The 17,548-nt window shown below is 37.3% G+C and overlaps 2 protein-coding genes across 6 annotated transcripts in view; one reads left to right on the top strand and one right to left on the bottom strand.

Moving 5' to 3' along the window:
- Nucleotides 1–2,689, bottom strand: part of Itfg1 (integrin alpha FG-GAP repeat containing 1) — a 209,481-nt gene extending 206,792 nt beyond the window's left edge. Inside the window, exons 1-2 of the mRNA XM_070011952.1 lie at nt 2,405–2,689; nt 621–693 (exon numbers count right to left, since the gene is read on the bottom strand). Coding sequence (XP_069868053.1) covers nt 621–693; nt 2,405–2,612 — 281 coding nt within the window. The 5' untranslated portion in view covers nt 2,613–2,689. The remainder of the gene's footprint in view (nt 1–620; nt 694–2,404) is intronic.
- A 239-nt stretch (nt 2,690–2,928) lies between these two features.
- Phkb (phosphorylase kinase regulatory subunit beta) overlaps nt 2,929–17,548 on the top strand; it is a 203,936-nt gene continuing 189,316 nt past the window's right edge. For 3 of the 5 annotated variants that reach the window (XM_070011934.1, XM_070011937.1, XM_070011933.1), the window contains exon 1: nt 2,929–3,030. In XM_070011934.1, the coding sequence (XP_069868035.1) occupies nt 2,955–3,030 (76 nt within the window). In that variant the 5' untranslated portion in view covers nt 2,929–2,954. Of the gene's footprint in view, nt 3,031–5,141; nt 5,237–17,548 lie in introns of all 5 variants that reach the window. The other 2 variants (XM_070011935.1, XM_070011936.1) reach the window with 2 other exon arrangements.

Genomic DNA, 17,548 nt, shown 5'->3' with positions numbered 1-17,548 from the left:
AACTTCATATAATTTCAAGGCTCCACTTTTAATCCTAGCTATTCAGGTGGCTGAAGACCTGATAATTGCAGTTCAAAGCCAGTTGCAATAGAAAAATCTGAACGTATCTCTTCCAGTTAAATAGCAAACAGCTACTGGAGGGGTAGCTCAAACGGTAGAGCGCAAGATATGAGCAAGCCAGCCAAGTGAATGAGAACCCCCGAGTTTAAGACTCAGTATCCACAATAACAAAAAAGAAACAAAAATTAAGACAGAGCTCATTAACATTTCCCTACATTCTCCTTTCCCTCACATGTAAATATGTTTAACATGTTTACACTCAGTCTGAGAGACACTTCTCAACACTGTCAAGATAGCATATTTGACTACAAAGAAATGAAAGGTGCTTGAACAACAACAAATCTGAGTTCACTCATATTCATTCATTTAAAAATTATTTTTAAACACTGGCACTTTTACTACTTTCCTAACAATATATTTACTACTCCCATCTCATAACTATGAAGTTAGTGTCACAACCCCACAGATTAGGAAAGTCAGATTTCAAAACAATAAAGCTATTGTAAATCCCTATTAGGCTAATGCCTAATGTTTTATAAAAAATAAATATTTTTACTTACTGTAAGGATAGATGCACTTTAGGTTTAAAATAGGGTGCATTCTGGTCTGCCAAAAAGATCATTAACTCATTTCCTAAAAGAAGCAAATAAAGCAAATGAGAAAATTGTTTCCTGGTAAAATATCTAATTGGTGGTTGTGTTTTCTGTGAACTGTCTTCAAGAAGAAAGCTTTTATTGTATTATAATTTATCTACTCCCTCAAGGATAGTCATGCTAATCCAATAGAATGGAGCCTACAAGTATAGCAAAAATTCAATGTTTGAAGCAGGAGAGAAAGGATAACCTTGGAAAAACTTGATTAAGACAAACTGAAGCATTTTGCCACATCAGATGAACTAAACTAAATACTTAAAATGTACCTTAAAACTATAATCTCCTGTGGCAAGCCCTGAATTCAATCCTCAGCACCACAAAAAATAACTCTTATATTATTCTGTACTGTATGTCCAGTCTTAAGCCCGCAAATCCAACCATGTTGGTCCATATATTCTTATTCAGTTTATCATACAGATGCATCACACCTAAGGACACAGGAATTCCCTCTGTAGGTATCTGGCAAGTAACAAGGACATGTTTAAAAATGTAAGCAAAAAGAGCTCAATTTTTGATTATCTCCTTCTATGGCTTTCATGGAACTACCTCCCAGGTGGATGCATTCTTGGAATTCAATTAACACTTCGCTGGACAGTTTTAAGATCACTTAATAAAATGTAAGTTGACTATGAAGTCAAGGCTCTCCTGTACCCAGTTTTGTTGGTGTAGTTATAGTTTTGACAGTATGCACCATTCTTGCAACATGAGGAACCATTCAAAGATTGGGAGAACATCCAGGATCCATAAGGTGATGGAAAGGGCCCCCAAAAGTTCGCATCAGGACTCTGTCAAGCTCTGTATTAGCTCTCAACTTCTTCATGGCACTTAATTTTAAACAACACTTGCTACTGTGGGTACTACAGAACGACCCCCTTAATATTCACTGTCAGCATCAAGATTTATGAAATAAGTGGTAATGATCGTTTCAAGCAAAGAATATCCAAGCATCAAAAGCTGCCAAACAATGAAAAGATCTGGAACAATATTGTAGTTATAACGTGAGGAAGGGCCAAGTGTACATCAAAGACTGATCAAGCTCGTGATGGGAAGTGTTTGGAGTTCGGGGTACTACTTTTCTGAGTAGTCCCTGCAAAATGCTTCTGTGAATTGTGATTTGTTTGAGCTCTTGGGAGAATGCAACTTCAAAGAAAACTAGCACCTTAACCAAAGGAAGGGCGGTTGAATTAGGTAAATAGGAAGAGAAATTTCCTATGAGAAGAAACGCAACTTGTATATTTTCCTGTTCATTAAAGGGGAAGGAAGATTGAAATAAAGCAGAAAGAAACTGAAAGTGACATTTGGAGAGAATGCAAATGCCACCTACAAAGACTCCTGGTGATCAGGAAGGATTTGGGGGAGGCAGGAGAAATGGGGATGAAAGCCACAGACTTCTTGGGGGTGGGAAAGCCAGGTGTTGAGAGGGCTCTGTGAAGACAGGTCAAACGGTGGGCTGGTCAGGTCAGAACCTGAGGATGGAAAATGGAATGAGCAGGCTGTCAAGGATGTTGGAGGGAAAGGGAAGGCCCAAGGGCTGGGGGTGGGAAATGCTAGATAGCTGGTGTTGGGGCGCGGAGTGTGGAGTGCATCGGGACGGGAGTGTGGGGGTACACCGGGAGGTCGGGACGGGGAGTGTGGGGTACACCAGGAGGGGCACACGAGAGTGGACAGGGGAGGGCCCGGCGAGCACTGACTTTCCCGCAGCACGAAGAGGTCCGTCTGCTTGTCTGAGTTGAGGTCCCCGAAGGCCGCCAGGGTGCCCCAGGCCTCGGCTCCAAAGAGCTCGGCCGTGACGTTGTGCAGCGCCCGGGCCGGGGTCGGCCCGACCCCGAACAGCGCGAGCCCCGCGAAGAGCAGCGCCCATAGACCCCTGGAGCTCCGGTGCCGGCTCGCCACCGCCATGGCAGCCCCTCGGCCCCCGCCCACCGCCCAGAGTCACGCTTGACGACTGCCGCAAAGCACCGTCAGGCGGCGGAGCGAGGAAGCCCTCCGCCTCGAGGCTCCAAGGAGTCGCAGTCGGCCTCCCAGTCACTCAGCCTGGGTGGCGGTGGCGGCAGCGGCGGCGGGGGGCGGGAGGGATGTGGGGGAGAGAAGCCGACTTCAGATCAAAGGAAGGCTGTGGGTGAAGCTGGCGGGCGCTCACTTCCGGCGCTTTACGACAGTGTCGTGAGGTGGTGGGCGGGGTCGGGCGGGCGGTGCTGATAGTCGGCCCGGGGCGGTGGCTGAGAAGGCAGTCCAAGTACTATGGCTGGCCACGCGGGTCTTATGGCCGATGTGAGCTGGAAGGTTTTGGAGCGGAGAGCCCGGGTCAAGCGCTCAGGTTTGGCTGGTGGGGTGCCGTCCAGTGGGTGGTGCTTTCCTCCTCCAGCCCTTAGGGCCGGAAGCCGGCGGGGGTCGTGGGAATAAACTTGTGACCCTGGAGTTCCTCCCTGGCCCCGCGCCTGGTGTTTCCCCCACCCCGACCCATTCAAATGAGTAGAAAACAGTCTCAACTTTACTGCCATGTGTCTTCCTCAACTTTTTCGGGTTTTTCCCTTAAAAATTAGCAGTAACTTAACTTGGCCAGGTCTCCCCTAGACAAGCCCCTTGAAATCAGGCTGTGGCACATTCTGGGGAAAGGGAGTTTTCCTGAAAGTTCCTTTCTCCGCAAAACCCCAGCTCTCCACTGTTAAATAGGCCTTCTATCCGGTCCTGGAGAGCTGACAACTTCTTATTACCTTATTTGCATGACTAAATAGCAAGTGGGCCCAGGACCTCATAGTTTGTGAGGACCTAAGATGCAACTTTTTAAGTGTCCTGAACTGACTTGTTCAAATTGCAGAGTCACGACTTCAGAGTCAGCACTTGTGGCTGGTACCTACTAGAGAGACAGGATTGAAACTTTCTCTATTTCTGGCAGGCTTGTTGTGACTATGAACAAAAGTGTGCCCCTAAATAGGAAACGTGGTAAAATGACAAGTTTTACACTCAGGTCTGTCTCTAAAAGTGTTGACTAGTTCTTTATTGGGGGGGATGTAAAAAACGTTGCCTATGAAAACTAACTGTGCATTGATATTAAGGCATTCTCCAGCCTCTCAACTACTTTGTTTGGGCTTTTCTAGTTTACCAAGTTGGACAAGGTTGGACTATTTCTTATAAGCTTTGAGAAAATATCTTATTTCATAAACCACATTTATTTTGTTGCCAATTCTGTTTTTAAACCTGAAAATTCTCTGCTTATTTACTTAGGTTATAGTAAAACTACCACCTCAAAAAATGTAAGGAAAATTTTCAAAAAGTTGTCCATTTTGGAGTCATAGTTATTTGGAATACATAGCTACTAACTTACTATCTGAACTTTTTAAGTATTATTGCATTGGTCATGTTCAAAGAATAGTTATTCGTTGTTTTTTTTTAAATAGGGAACTAAGCATTGTAACCAACAATTTTCTTTTAGTAATCTCTAATTTTATTTTATTTTATTTTTGTCGGTCGTGGGGCTTGAACTCTGGGCCTGAGCGCTATCCCTCAGCTCTTCAGCTCAAGGCTAGTAGTGCTCTACCACTTGAGCTGCCGTACCACTTCCGGTTTTCTGGTGGCTTTTATTGGAGATAAGAGTCTCAAGGACTTTCCTGCCTAGGCTGGCTTTGAACTTCGATCCTCAGATCTCAGCCTCCTGAGTAGCTAGGGTTACAGGCATGAGCCACTGGCACCCGGCTAAACTCTAATTTTAGAGTGCGTTTCCTTCTCCAGTTTTATTTTCACTTAAAATGCGAATCACAGCAATAAGCCTAGAAAACCTTACGTTTTCTTAATTGAGAAAAAACGTCTTCACTGTTGTTGAATACAATCATTTAAATCCAGCTTAATATGAAAAATATTAGTGGATAGTATCAGTGTTGACTCTTCTTGTAAATTTACCTAGTAGTTGTAGTAAAAATGTGATAGCAGTTTGAAGCCAGTCCTGTATAAATACTTTTATTTTCAGATTTCAGTTTCTTTTAACTTTAAAACATACCTGAGAAACTTTCTTGATTAAATCCTTTACTTCCTGTGTCATTAAAGGAATTAACTTCTTAGGGACTTGTAGAAGAATATATAAAAGACCTTTGTTTGAAACTGGAACTAACCTGTCTCTGGTGTGCACTCATGCAGAGTTTTAAGCATTGTTATATAGTATTATTGTTACTTCAGCATACAATAAATGGTTCTACTCCTATGTGATGTTTAATAAGTGAAGATTTCATTTCCTTTCTCATTTATAGAAGAAAATATAATTTACTATACAAGAGAACTCAAATTTTCAACTCATAAAAGAAAATTAAATTACATAATGATCCTCAATTATTTTTGTTGCATATTGCATCATGTTAATAACTGCTCTTGCTGCTTTCAATTAATCTAATGCTGATTGCTTCTAACCTTCACTAAACAATTTTAAAATTGCTGTAGTTTAACCTGTGATGCTTATGATTAGACTCAACAATTTGAAATGGCCAAGTCACCTGATGCAGTCGTCTCCCCTCTGCCTGCTTTCTTAAGGTCTGGTAAGTATGTAGACCCCCAAAAGGGTCAATTGGTAATTTCAAATACCTTTGATTCTGAAGGTTGAAATCACTGTGTGATACTACTTTATTTTTATTTGCTCTTGTAGGTCCAAACTGGAATGCCATTTTAGCTAATGTTAGCATGATTTCCATTACATTTTGCATGTGCCCTGCCTTTTCTTTCTTTCTTTCCTTCCTTCCTTCCTTCCTTCCTTCCTTCCTTCTTTCTTTCTTTCTCTCTTCCTTCCTTCCTTCCTTCCTTCCTTCCTTCCTTCCTTCCTTCCTTCCCTTCCTTCCTTCCTTCCTTCCTTCCTTCCTTCCTTCCTTCCTTCCTTCCTTCCTTCCTTCCTTCCTTCTTTCTTTCTTTCTTTCTTTCTTTCTTTCTTTCTTTCTTTCTTTCTTTCTTTCTTTCTTTCTTTCTTTCTTTCTTTCTTTCTGTGATATGGTATATGAGAAGGGTAGAAGGTAGAGGATGGGTTTCCTGCCCTGGCACTTGTAAGCTATTTGAGCAGAGATAGTTTTTAGTGCCTAGCATTCTCACTTGTCTAATAAATATGTAGTATAGAAAACGTCAATAAATTAGGGTTTGGGGTCAACATCCCACTTATTTATTCCCTATGAAGTGGGTATTATCATTTCATAGACATTCTCATAGACAAGAAATGACTTGCCCCGAATTCTTAGACTAGTGTTTAAAAGCTGTGTGATTTGTACTCTTACCCAATGGCTTCTTGGCATAAGGTGTGCTGCAGATATTAGAACAATAATAGACTATTGTGTTGATGTGGCATTAGAGAGCTATGTGAAAGCAGTGGAATGAGCTGCCCACATGAATGCACAGGATTTTGAAGGCAATTTCAAGGAAGTTTAGAGTCCTAGGAATTAACATATAGAGATTCTTATTAGGGACACAGGCCTGAAAATGTATTCATTCTCATGTTAAGAAACAGGTTTTGTTAAATGTTCACATAGCTAAAATGAAGACTGAAACCTTTAAGGATCCTTTTCTGTAAAGTATGCCCTACCTTGGGCCATTTAAAAACCTGCTGTTTTGGACACTGGGAGAAACCTTTTGGCAAGAAGCTTCTTTGTCTCTAATCTACCTTAAGTGTAATACTCAATATTTATTACTAGGTAAATGTGAGACTAACTTCCACTAACCTGAAACACTTTGTTTTACAGTTTACCATAAGCATTCAGAAGGTCCCTTTTCATTTCCATTTATACTTAAAGTTTTGTTTTGGAAAGTTAGAGAAAGAAATCATACTAAAGATGATTAATCGAGAAGGAGAAAACATAGTTTTTACTTAAACAATGAAAATGTAACATGTCAGTTGATTTTTTAAAATTAATTAATTAATTATTATTTTTTTTGGGGGGGGTACGCCGGTCGTGGGGTCTGAACTCTGGGCCTGGGCACTGTCCCTCAGCTCTTCAGTTCAAGGCTAGCGCTCTACCACTTGAGCCACAGCACCACTTCCAGCTTTTTTTCTTTTTGCTTATGTGGTGCTGGCCTCATGCATTCAAGGCAAGTGCTCTACCACTGAGCCACCTTCCCAGCCCTGATTTTTTTTTTTGTCTTTGAACTTAAAGAGTTATAGGGGATATACCTGTGAACTATGTGTTTTTGTAAGTACTTACTTCGCTTTCTAAGTAAGAGTAAGATTTACAGGCCTAGCAAACTAATTCAATAGTCAGAGGAAATTAGAATGCTAAAGATTTCCTTTTATGCATTAATATAGTCTTAGCGATTTCAAAATCCAAGAATTAATGTATTAACATTACTTAGTGTGTATATGATGGCAGCATACAGAAAGCTTTTTACGATTCCATTTACTAAATTGAAATAGAATGCAAAGAAAATAAAATAAGAAAATGCAGGATTGTATTATAATCCATTTTAAGGAATTATTTAAGAACTATCAATATTTACATTTTTGAGAGATTTCTCCCACCAAAATTCATTGAGTACAAAGAAATACTAAAAACTACTTGAGTCTGAGGGGTGTAACAGTGTCCAAAAACATAAGGAAAAGTAAAAAACTGTTAAAAAAAAAAAAGAACAAAAACAGTATGTACCTGTTAAACAATTCAAGTGGTTTGGATGTAAACTTACTAACTTATGAATACATTTATATTGGAAATCATTTACCTTCTCCTAGTGTAGTTCTTAGACATTATGATTTGAAGGAACAGATTTCATTGCATGTTTTAATTGAATAAGCATTTTAGAATATATCTTGGGTATTTTAGCTAAGCTTATTACTGGTACTAGAAAGAAACTACTCAGTGAAAGCCAGAATCTTGATTTTAGAAAATCAGTTTGTAATGTTCCTGGTAATTTATGTGTTTTGATTCTCTATATTCCTTTTGGTTGTTTTTGTTTCCTATTTCTTCATTGTTTCTATTTTTTTTTATTATAATTAACCGTGAACCTTGCCTTTTTCTGTGTGGGTATACTTAATTTATACGCCTAACTACTAACATATCAGTATATGCTGAGGTCTAAGATAATTTGTTTTGATTGGTAAATGAGAGATCTTGTTATCCAGTTTTTTCTCGAAAGAAGCTTGGTGGGGGGGCAGATAAGGAATTTTGGAGCAAAATGTACAAACAATGAGTTTATCAAAAAATTTAGCAACACAAAAGAAATGTAATTATTTTGGAGAAGAAAATAGAACCTCAGATTGCTTCCATTTTCTTTATGTACTTCTCCATTCATTAGTTATTAAGGCATTTTATTTGAAGGGTATATCAGTTTAATTTTACACATCTGATGCTCTTCTTAAATGTTGACTTATGTTTTCATACTAATATTAATGAACAAACATGTTCTTATGGCTTGAAATGACCATAGGTCAGAGGCATCTGGGCTGTTAAAGATGGTGGCACTAAGTCCCTAATTAACTACTATTCCATTGGTATGCAGCTATTCCTAGAATCTAATTCTTGCTCTGTTTTCTTCTACCTATTTGGATCTTGAGCAAGTTACCTAGCATCTTTTTATCAGACGGAGGGGGGGAGGGGGCTTGAACTCAGGGCCTGGGCATTGAGCTTGTCTGTTCAAGGCTAACACTTGTACTTTTAGTCACAGATCTACTTCCAGTTGTTCTGGTGGGTAATTGGAGATAAGTGTCTCACAGAGGACTTTCCAGCCTGGGTTGGCTTTGAACCACTATCCTCATGTCTCAGCTTCCTGTGTAGCTAGGATTACAGGCATGAGCCACCAGCACCTGGCTTACTTAGCATCTTTTTTTGAGATTTTAGTTAACTTCTCTATAAAATTGAAGGTAATAAAATCTAACCAGAGAGATTTTTGTAAGGATTAAATAACATTAAAAAAAATCTTGACTAGTTGATACTGGTACCTGCTCAAAGCATGCTAGTTTTTATTTTTCCTAAATATATGTCTGTTTCACTATTGCTTTTATTTATTAAAGAGTAAGGACTTATATATACAGACATGTTTGCTTATTATTCTTTTATTTTCATACTTAATCTCAAATTAGCCATTTGATTAAGAAAATCTGTTATGATAAAATATAGTTTGACTCTACCCAGAATCTAATTACAGAAATGTGCTATTTAATGGTGTATTCTACTTTGTAATTCTAGTCTTAATTTTACTGTAAGTTCATCTCATTTGTCAATATGACAACTCTAAAATATTTCTCACAGTTTGTACAATATTCTTGATTAATTTCAGGCAGCTCATTATTTTACATATAGTTGGGAGATATTTTTTCCCTATATTGGGTATACAGTAGACTCCTTTTTTATAGGATGGAATTTTTATCTTAGTAGGAGCTCTGATTTTGTCTTACTAGGTCTTGCCCTGTAATCTGTTAAGATTTAGGAATCATAACTGTGATGATATCACTTAACTCCCTTGTCATGAATCTCATTGACCTTTAAGATAACTCTTTCAGTATCATGCTCAGCAAAGATGATTCTTCAGATTTCATAAGGGAAATGGTTTCATGAAGACCAGCAGCTTGTTTCACTGTTTTAGATTGTTATCAAATACTCATTTTGTACATTCTAAAAGCTATTTACCTCTTGCTGTTTTCAGTCTTTGGTGACATCAAAGAAAGAGAACTTTCTAGAATTCCTGATTTGGATCCAGGTTGCCCTTTAATCATTTCCAGTTTGGTTAATGCTGAGCATATCAACTACAACCTGACCAAAATAGACCTCTTATTTTCTCTCCAATTCTTTTCTTAGACATGTTTCTCCTTAAATATTCTTCCAGTACTCAAGCTGTACAAGCTAAAAATATAGCAATTATTTCTCTTTTCTTCACCTTTGTGTGTGTTACTAGGATTTGAACTCAAGGGTTGCTTCCCAAGCTTATACTCTTATGGCTGAATCAAATATTCACCCTAGATTTTGCTGTTTGTTTTCCAATTAGGTTTTCGCTTCCTGTCCTGGTGGTACATGCATGGGTGTGCCATGTTGCCTTCCCTGCATCTGGGATAGCAGGTCTAAGCTAAGAGAAGGGGTCCCTTGAGGCCACTGTGGCCTCAAACCATGTTTTCAACAATCTCAGCCTCCAAAGTACCGAGAATTGCAGCATAAGTCACCAGTGATTGACTATTGTCATTATTTAGTTCTTCTGTAAATCTTTTCTACTCTATCTCTAAAATGTGTACCAAATCTTTTGATTTTTTTTATGAGCTATTATCCAGTCTCCCTCATCCAAACTACTTTCATTTCTGGTCTAGACTTTGACAGTATCCTGGTTTCCTATCTGCATATTCTTGTTTCCCTATAATCTGTTCTCCATTCAGCATATTAAAAATGTGTGTCAATCACATCACCTTCTTCCTTAGGATCTTCTCATTAGATCAATTAGATCAATATTACCTTAAAGTCCACAATCCCATCTCTTGGGCAGGGGGTGGGGGGAGGTAACAGAATCCATCTGACCTGTCTCTTTCCTCTCCTACTTCCTCTGAGAAAGCTCCTTTCCATCATAGTAGTTTCTCAGCCATGCTTAATTGTTGTATTGATGACCACTTTGTCAGTCATATAAGTTGGTTTGCTGACTAGAACTTGGGGTTCACTGCTTCTGAGCATCATTGTGAGTGAGTATGGTAAAGTCATACTGGGACTGTAATCCATGTACTGTGCTATAAAACATTTGAACTTACATCTCCTATCTATTTTTGCAGCTGTTTTCCAGCCTCCCTTTCCCCCTATCTTCCTTTCCTCGCCTTACTGACTAATATTATTTTACTTTCTACTTCTGTGAAATCATTTTTAGCTTCCACATATGAATGAAAATATTCCGTACCTTTATATGTCCTACATGTTTTACTTAAAATGATTTTATCAGGTCTATCCATGTTGCTGCAAATGACAGGTTTTCATTCTTTTGTTACAGTTCAATAATATTCCATTACATATATAAGTCATTTTTTCTGTTGAAGGATACCTAAATTGATTCAATATCTGAGTTGTGAGGATCAGTGCTCCTCTAATGTGCATTGAGAATGCAGATATCTCTTTGACATACTGATTTCATTTACTCTGTATGGATATCCAGTAGTCAGATTTATGGATTATATGGTAGTTCATTCTATGTATAGTTTTTGATAATGGGTGCACTAATGTATGGGTGCAATAATGTATGTTCCTACTAACAGTATATGTGTGTGTGTATGTATGTGTATAGTATACATATATGCATGTATACATACATATATATGTATGTTCCCCTTTTTCTAAATGCTCACCAGCATTTGTTGTTGTTATTTTTTGTCCTGCTGATCTCATTGTGGTTTTGATTTATGTTTCTCTCATGAACATGTTTTATATGCTTATTGACTATTTTGTATATTCTTTGGAGAATTGTTTGTTCAGATCCACTTGCTTAATTCTTTTAAAATTAAAACTTTGCTTTGTTGCTGCTGAATTGTATTTCTTGTGTATTTTGGATAATATTTGCTTTTAAGAATTATTTGCAGAAATGGTTATCCTGTTTTGTAGGTTATCCACAGAAGAGTTTAGAGTCTTGTTTCTTTTTCTATGCACAATTTTGTTTAATGGAGTCCAACTTTTCTTCCCTTTTTACGTTCTGTCCTTGTCTGGTTTTTGTCTCATAGTCATGCTGGCCTTATAGACTGAATTTGGAAGTGTTTCCTTCCTTTCAGTTTTTTTGGAATAATTTAAGAAAAATTTATGTTAGTTCTTCCTTTGAAGTTTGGTACAATTCAACAATGAAAGCATCTGGGCTGGAGCTTTCCTTTGTTGGGAGATTTTTTTACTGATTCATATTTTCTGCCTTTATGGTTTACTTTTGTCCAGAAATTCATCTGTTTTTGTAGGTTTTCCAATTTGTTTAATTTAGATCTTAATTAATTGTCTGAATGGTACTTTTTCTTTCTATGCTATTTGTTGTCCTTTTTCTTTTTTTCAGTCTGGGTCCTTTCTGTTATTTCTTGTTAATTTTCTTTCTCTTAAACTCAATTCTTCATTTGTTGATTTCTTTTTGGGGTGCGTTCTTGAGACTATTTTGTCATTTTTGTTATGATCTTTGTTATTTCTTTTTAATCCTTTTGGGTTTACTTTGTTCATGCTTTTCCAGTTTAAGATGTATTATTGAAATATTAAATTGTTTATTTGAAATCTAGTTTTTCCCCAGTGTAGGCACTAAATACCATAAGCATTTTATTCTTTTTTCTACATTATGTTTCCATGTTTGTTTCATGAGATTTTTTAAATTTCCCTTTTCATTCTTTATCAGCTTGTTGGTTGGTTGTGGTTTTTACTTTTAATTTTTTTGCTATGTTAATATAGGTTGCTTTACTTTTTATTTTCTCTTAAGCAAAAGTAACATATTTAATAGGTGTTGAATAAAAGAGCATCTTGTGTCTAAATGATTGTTAAGTCTTCAACAGTGTTAGACTTTGGTACTATAGATTTGGTTAAGTGATTTCATCTAGAACATCAAATTGAGAAAACTGGAGTTCTAGATAAAATTTGTTGCTCTTGAGGTCTTTGGGCACATAAGAAATAGAGCCATGCCCCACTGGGTGATACTTCTTTTTACTCAGCAGGCTTTTGTGCTTTGAGGTAGCATTTAAAAATATGCCTTCTTGTTAATATAGTTACTGAAAATTTTTATTTAAATAATTTTATTTGACATAAGTATTGTTAGAACTAATTATTTGTATTGATATTCCTTCTGTTTTGACTATAGTTTTTTCATACAAATTCAGCCCTTTTAAAATATGGCTTAAGGGGCTGGGAAGGTGGCTCAGTGGTAAGAGTGCTTGCCTTGCATGTATGAGGAGGCCCTCTATTCAATTCCTCAGCATCACAAATGCAGAAAAAACAGGAAATGGTTCTGTGTCTCTAGTGGTAACCAGCCTTGAGCTGAAGAGCTAAGCGACTGCGCCCAGGCCCAGATTTCAGGCCCTACAACCAACAAATAATAATAATATGCTGGGTGCTGGTGGCTCACGCCTTTAATCCTAACTACTCAGGAAGCTGAGATATGAGGATCACAGTTCAAAGCCAGCCCATGCAGGAAAGTTCACGAGGCTCTTACCTCCAATAAACCACTTAGAAAAATGGAAGTGGCATTGTGGCTCAAGTGGTAGAGTGCTAGCCTTGAGCTGAAGTACTGAGGGACAGCACCCAGGCTCAGAGTCCAAGCCTCATGACCGAACAAAAAAATAAATAATAATAGAAAATATGGCTTAAATAAACTTGCTGAGTTTATGTATGCATGTTTTTACTTACTTATATTTTTCAGTACTGGGGTTTGAACACGGAGCCTTGTGCTTGTGCAGCTGGTACTCTAGCACTTGAGCCACACCTCTGGTCCTGTGTTTTGTTTCTGTATTTTTGTTTTGTTTTGTTTTTCAGTTTTGCTCTGTATTTTTTTGTTGTTTGTTTTTCAGATTTCTGAGTGGTTTATTGGAGATAAGAGTCTCACGGACTTTTCCTGCCTGGGCTGGCTTTGAACCAGGGTCTTCAGGTCCCAGCCTCCGGAGTAGCTAGGATTACAGGCGTGAGCCACTGGCACTGGCTTTGTGTATTATTTTTGAGATAGAGTTTTACAAGCTCTTTTGTCAGGCTGTCTTTGAACCATGCTCCTTCCTCTCTCAGACTGCAGCAGGTGGAATGACAAGCATGAACTATCCATGCCTAGCAAACACATTGATCTTAAAATGTAAAAACATTATATTTCCATTGTGCTAAGCTTTGTAAATCACTGATAACAAATAAGTTTCCAGGTTAATTATTTTTAATATGTTTAAAACAAGAGAGTCTTCTTTCACATTTTTATAGGAATCAGGATACAGGGATTTCTTATCCCCATATACATAAAATGTACTTCGTAAATTAGAGTCACTTCCAAACCTTCCAAACTTTCTTACTGCAAACCTTCTACCCAAAGCAATTTTAACATGTCATTGTTTCATTTTCACACATGTACAGGAAGTATTTTCACCGTATTTCTGAGACAGTGTCTTGCTATTTAGCCCTGACCCTGTCTGACACTGATCTTACCTCTATCCCAAGTGCTGGGATTACAAGAGAGTACCACCATTCCTTGATATGGGATCTTTTTATGTAAGTTTTTACCTTTTTTTTTTGTATCAACTCAGAGAACATTTTCTTTGCTTATGTTATACCATTTTCATATAAACATACTTTGAAGCCCAATTAATTTGTTATATCCACTTAATATTCAATAGTCTTATAGCTTTCATAATAACCATTTGCTCGGTGATTACAGTGATAGAAAATTAATCATTGTAATTTGAAGGAACAAAAAACTACTTAAATTTTAGAATTTCTCAGTGGACTGTCTTGCTTTATTTCAGTGTATGCTACTAATGATCATATCTAAGATTTTGGATCAAACTTAAGCCTTTTTTTTTTTTGTTTTTGTCGGTCGTGGGGCTTGAACTCTGGGCCGGGGCGCTGTCCCTCAGCTCTTCAGCTCAAGGCGAGCGCTCTGCTCTACCACTGGAGCTACAGCGCCACTTCCGGTTTTCTTGTGGTTTATTGGAGATAGGAGTCTCACGGTCTCTCCTGCCCGGGCTGGCTTTGAACCGCGATCCTCAGATCTCAGCCTCCAGAGTAGCTAGGATTACAGGCGTGAGCCACCAGCACCCGGCAAAACTTAAGCCTTTTAGGTAAAAAAAAAACTAACATTAAAAGATTTTACTTTTTGAATATTTCTTGGATATTTTCTTCCGTCTGCATTCTGATGTTATGTCTGATGTTACTGTCATACCTAGGGCTCACCCTTTTTCTAGAAGGCCCTTATTATCAACACTTACCTTTCTAAAGTTTGGATCATATGACACTCCAGTGGCACTCCATTATCTACAGTGTAAAATGCAAACCTGGAATCTGCTGTTTAGCACCTTCCATTCTTAGGCTCTGGATAGGTTTCCAGCTTCCACTTCTATTACATTTTATGCTGCAGTGTTATTAATCTATTTGCAGCTCCCAAACAGTTCACTCTTTTTCTGACTTCTGCACTTTTCTTATAAGGTTCCCTTTGTACTAAATAGCCTTTCTCTGTAATTTTGGTGCACTCCATAATCATTTATTATTTCCAGTGATATCTTAAGTATTTTTTGACAACTTTCTCCTCTTCTACCCTAGATTGCAATCAAATCAGTTGTTCTACTGATTCCCATGAAACTTTTTACATACTTCTTTTGGCTTTGGCATCAGCGTATTGCTATTAGAAAGCAAAAATGTTTCCTTATGTGAGTTGTTAAATTCTTAAGATCAGGGTCTAGCTCATTTTCTATAGGACTTGGTTCAGGGGACTAAGAAGTAGAGTAGGAATAAAAGTTGAATGAATGTATCTGTGTAAAAAAGTAACAGAATTTTGATACAGAATGAACTTTGCCATGTGTTATCTATAATTATTTCACTTTTTTATTTGGTCAAATTGTTTTCCCTCAGCTTTTAAATTATAGTCTCGTTATAGTAAAATTTTATTTTCCCCACTGTGATGTCCAAAAGTTTCAAAGGTCAGGTTCAAAACAAATACAAGCCAGAAACTAGTAGCTCATGCTTGTAATCCTAGCTACTCAGGAGGCTGATATCTGAGGATAGTGGTTCAAAGCCAACCCTGGTAGAAAAGTTTCCATGAAACCCTTACCTCAAATAAACTACTCAAAAAAAAAAAAAAAAAAAAAAGCTGGAAGTGGTGCTGTGGCTCAAGTAGTAGAGCACTAGACTAGCACAGGGACAGTGTCAGGGACAGTGCCCAGGCCCTGAGTTCAAGCCCAGGACCAGCAAACAAATAAATACAATAAAGAAGCAAAATTGTGATGTGAATAACTGTCAGTGTAATAACTGACAGTATAATAACTGTCACTTGGTAAAAACATTTTTGATTTGTTCACTTAAACAATTTTCATTTGTTCACTTAAAGGGAGGACAGCATTTCTGAGGATTCTGTTTGCTTTATTGTCTTACATAAACCCTTAACAGTCACTGAATTGAGTTTTGCTTTCTATGTAGGGGAATGTAGAGTTAATCACAAAGAATATGATATACATTGTTATCAGAATATAAGTCACTGATAGTTTGTTTATTCTTTAGTTTGTTTATTCTTTAACAGAGAGAAGAACAATACAATTTCATTAAGTAGACATCATCTATCTCAGCATAGACTTTACCTAAAATAAGAAGGAATTTGAACTTCATATTTAAATATTCCTCCCTCCCTCCCTCCCTCCCTCCCTCCCTCCCTCTCTCTCGCTCTCTTTCTCTCTCTCTCTCTCTTTCTTTCTTTCTTTCTTTCTTTCTTTCTTTCTTTCTTTCTTTCTTTCTTTTTCTTTCATTCATTTTCTTTCTTTCTTCTTTTCTTCCATAAGGTAGAAATGCTTCCTCTGTAAAGCTCTGAGTCTCCTTGAATGCAGATTGTGATTCAGCAGATAGACTCTGAGAGTGTATTTGTACAAGTTTCTAGACAAAGTCTTTGCTATTGTTTGATACTTTGCAATTTAAGAAGCATTAAGTCTATCTATATAACTGCATTTGTTGAACAGAGTTCATCCTTGTATCTTATCTGTCTTATAATTTAAATCTTGAACCCTGAAGTAAAGATTAGTCACATTCTGAACTTTGTGTGTTGATAAACGTATCACTATTTGCATCCTTTTTTTCTGCCCTTCATTGTATACAACCTCACAGACAACTGTGGTTGTTTCTATAGCTGGTTTTCACCACTTCTACCAGTTAACTGCTCTACTCCGGGCTCTAACTTCTGGCCTGGATTTAGGACATCTAATTTAAGCCTTTGGTGTACATTAATAACATGTTGAATTTCCCACAGATGCTATTGGAAAGGACTATAGTCCTGTCTAATTTCCTTATCATACATGATAACAACAAACATATTTGGTGATCCCTTCTATGTCCAAGAGGATCATATAGTTTCCATGAAAATGAGGAGCTCTGCTTCTGGATGTAATGTCCACTTCATCTTCCAGGGAGTTGTCTAGGCACATTGAATGGAAATGTGAGGCATAATTTGTTAGCCCTAAAAATTAACCAGTTCTCCTCCTCAGTCCAGTTTATTTTCCATAAATTTTTTTTTACAAACTGAAGCGGATTACTTGGTGCCTTGTCATTTTGGAATCTCTTGCTGGTGGGTAGTTCCTTTCAGCCTCTTCATAGCTCATGCAGCTCTAAAAGCAACATGATACCAGTAAATACTGGCTTTCAAAATCTGTTTTTCTAGTTATTCTTGTAAAGGGTTTTAAAATTTTACAATAAAAATGAAAAAAATCAGTTATAGAATAATTTTCTTTGACAAATAGAAGAAATAACACACAGTCTTAAATCAACTACAAAAAAACTAACAAGGTCAAGACTAATTTGCATTATAGTTTTATGTTCCAAAAGTAGCATGGTTTCATGGGCTGTTGTAGTATAAGCTGAATACCTTACATATCCATTGTCATGACTCTAATTTACATCTCAATTTTTTGCTACAATGAAGTCCTCATAACTGAATTACAATGCAAATTAGAGTACATCTGATTTTTAATAGCCTTAGTGTTCATCCAGAGTCACATTCCTTTAGTTTTATATCACATAAAATAATAAATCGTCCATAAAAATATGGTGAAGTTAAGCTACACTTAGTTTGGCATTTTAAGCCAAACTAGTTAGTTTGAATAGTGTATCAATTGATGAATTATGAGTTAAAGAATGCACATTTTAGTATTCCAAATCTGTAATTTTAAATGTATGTATTGAGATGGTTTAATTTACATTTGAGTATCTTCAGTATACACTTACTTCTTTTAGCATCAGTTT

The sequence above is a fragment of the Dipodomys merriami genome, unplaced genomic scaffold (assembly GCF_024711535.1).
Source record: "Dipodomys merriami isolate MVZ:Mamm:240054 unplaced genomic scaffold, mDipMer1.0.p SCAF_85, whole genome shotgun sequence".
Lineage (NCBI taxonomy): Eukaryota > Metazoa > Chordata > Mammalia > Rodentia > Heteromyidae > Dipodomys > Dipodomys merriami.
This window is presented reverse-complemented; position numbering and strand designations above follow the sequence as displayed.